The sequence below is a fragment of the Dendropsophus ebraccatus genome, unplaced genomic scaffold, assembly GCF_027789765.1.
Source record: "Dendropsophus ebraccatus isolate aDenEbr1 unplaced genomic scaffold, aDenEbr1.pat pat_scaffold_723_ctg1, whole genome shotgun sequence".
Classification (NCBI taxonomy): Eukaryota; Metazoa; Chordata; class Amphibia; order Anura; family Hylidae; genus Dendropsophus; species Dendropsophus ebraccatus.
The window spans coordinates 11,198-13,814 of NW_027210322.1; the positions used below are offsets into that span (position 1 = coordinate 11,198).

At 43.5% G+C, this 2,617-nt stretch overlaps 1 protein-coding gene across 1 annotated transcript; it reads right to left on the reverse strand.

Moving 5' to 3' along the window:
- Positions 1-340: 340 nt before the first annotated feature.
- LOC138779372 (uncharacterized) lies at positions 341-1,892 on the reverse strand. The gene is made up of 3 exons (XM_069956586.1): positions 1,751-1,892; positions 1,374-1,520; positions 341-1,232 (listed from the first exon to the last, which is right to left on the reverse strand). Exons 2-3 carry the CDS (start codon positions 1,481-1,483, stop codon positions 344-346), a joined length of 999 nt encoding a protein of 332 aa, XP_069812687.1. The 5' UTR covers positions 1,484-1,520; positions 1,751-1,892; the 3' UTR covers positions 341-343.
- Between the last annotated feature and the right edge of the window lie 725 nt (positions 1,893-2,617).

Here is a 2,617-nt window from a genome sequence, read left to right on the forward strand (position 1 = left end):
GATCACATCAATCTTTCAGCACACTAGGTTCAAAGGACTATACAATTAACATTAGCATGATGTGACCATGCTCGATAATTACTGGCCAGTAGTATATCGAGTGAGGTAATGTGTATTTTCGAACACTACTATGTGGGAACACACAACATGTTTTACATACATTGAAAAGGCAGACACATTGTTTAGTCGAATAAGAAAATATATTTTTTGTTTTAGTAAAAAGAGAATGAAAATTAAATATCAACCAATACATCGGGTTCAAACAACAAAAGAAAATAATAAAACACACATCCCAGAGACAGGTGACATACATGCGGGAAAACATCAGTCCTGTTGCCGTGGCTCATAAGGGAGGCTGTGAAAGGGGCACGGGCACGGCGCCTTCAGGAGTCATGAAGTAGTCAGCAAAGAGGTTCCTGACCACTATCCCGCGGTTGAGTTGTCTCCCTTGGCCATAGTTGATAGGGGCACTAAAAGCTGGCAGTGTCTCCACGTTCACCTCCGGGGTGGGAGCATAGTCCCGAAGGTAGTTGTGGAGAACACAGGCAGCTTTAATGACCATGTCAACTGTGGCCAATTTCAACTGCAGGGCAGTGGTAAACACTCTCCACTGACTAGTCATGATCCCGAAGGCGCACTCCACGAAGTTACGTGCCCGGCTCAGCCTCCGGTTAAATAGTCTCCCCCGTTCATCCAGCCCTCTCCGTGGGTAAGGGCGCAGCAGGTTGTTGAGTAAAGGGAAGGCTTGATCCCCTACCATGACGAATGGAGCGGGATGCGTGGTACCCGGAAGAGGAGTGGGAGGAGGTAGAGTCACGTGATCTAAGAGTATGCGCCGCCCAAACTCTGATCTCAGTAGCGCCCGGGAGTCCCCAGTACTGCCATAGGAGCCGACGTCGATGGCAAGGAAACGATACGTGGAATCAACAACCGCGATCAGGACCACAGAAAAAAATTTCTTATAATTGAAATACTGTGATCCTGATCGCGGTGGTTGCTTCACACGTATGTGCTTACCATCAACCGCCCCTATACAGTTGGGGAAATTGGCCACAGACTGAAAGCCTGCTGCTGACTGCAACCAAATCTCCCGGGTCGGACTGGGCATCACGATGGGCTGCAAATGCTCCCAGATCAGGGCGCACGTGCACCTCACAATTCCAGAGATGGTGGACGTACCAACCCTGAATTGGAGGTGCAACGAGACATAACTCTCCCCTGTCGCCAAGAATCTGTGAAAAAATGAAAAATAGTATTTTATGATTCTATTTCACATTCAGCTACATATTAAATTATTACATATTTTAACACTATATTAGATTTCACTACAATTACATGAACAAATAGTTCGCATTAAAATAAAGCATCTTCACCTTAACGTTATGAGCAGACGTCCCACAGGAGGGATGGATTTCCGCATGTAGGTGTCCTGTCTCTGGAGATGTGGGGTCAAAATGGAAAGTAAATTATCAAAGGCCTCCATAGGCAGGCGCACGAAGTCCTGGAACTTGTCAGGATGTCTGCAACAAATTAAGAAAAATATTGATCACTAATATTACACACAAACACACATCATAGGAAGATGTCATACGGTTTACAAATGTTGAAATTAACATCAAACGTTGTAAGGATAAACAAAAAACATAATAAAATTATGGACTTTGGGGTAAACATTTGTGGACAGTAACCTTTACATTTGCAATATTACATTCAAAGATTTGACGACTTTGATGTATTCAAATCGACATACCGTCGCAAATCATCATACAGGCAACCAATGTGGCCCCGGGTCTCCCTCCGAACATTGATGGGGTGGACCCAATATCGCCGTCCCACCTCCTGCAGACGGCGCTGCTCTGCGTCTTTTTGCCTCTGAGAAGAATTTTTAAAAAATTAAATTTATTATTTTTTAAGACATCTCAATTAGTCACAAAATTATTACACAGTTGCATTTAAGGACCTTTGGTCAACACTACTTAAGGGAGCTTGCATAAACAATACATTTAAATCAATGTTTTACGGATTATAAGCCTAAACAGTTTGTAAGGCTAGTTTGAAATAAGTTACATAAAGCTTTAAAAAAAAAAAAAAAAAAAAAAAAAAAAAAAAAAAATATATAGAGACTTACACACAAACGCTGGTAATAATTACGCATCTTCCACAGGATCGAAAGCACCACGAGCTGGTGCTTGCGGCGCAGCCTCATACGCCGGGCTGGCCCATAGGGCGCATTATTAGCGCCATCAGACATCTTTTTTTTTATTTTTTTGGCATTCAAAACACTACAAGCATATGGGCGTACTTCGCGAGTGGGCGGAGATTTTATAGGGATGTGGGTGTGCTTATTTGGCCCGGGGGCAGATTCATGAATCAAATACATGCTTTTGAGCGGGGCCAAACAAGCCAAGACACATCATGACACTACGGCCGGACTCTTACGATAAGACCGTAAGTGGTTTTCAAATACAGCCGCCAGACCACCCGGAGATGTACGGGACAGAAATTTTAACGCCCGCACTGTTACTACGTGTGAAACCGGCCTAACACTGTATATACACTATCACAGCACCACCCCCCCTCCTTTTCTCTCTTGTTTTTCTTTTTAATAAAATATTAA

What these genes read in the sequence shown, in the direction of transcription:
- LOC138779372 (XM_069956586.1), bottom strand. Translation starts at nt 1,483, where the DNA reads ATGGAGGCCTTTGATAATTTACTTTCCATTTTGACCCCACATCTCCAG. An exon ending in CGTCTGCTCATAACGTTAAG is followed by an intron (nt 1,233 to 1,373) that starts GTGAAGATGCTT and finishes ATTTTTTCACAG; the next exon opens with ATTCTTGGCGACAGGGGAGA.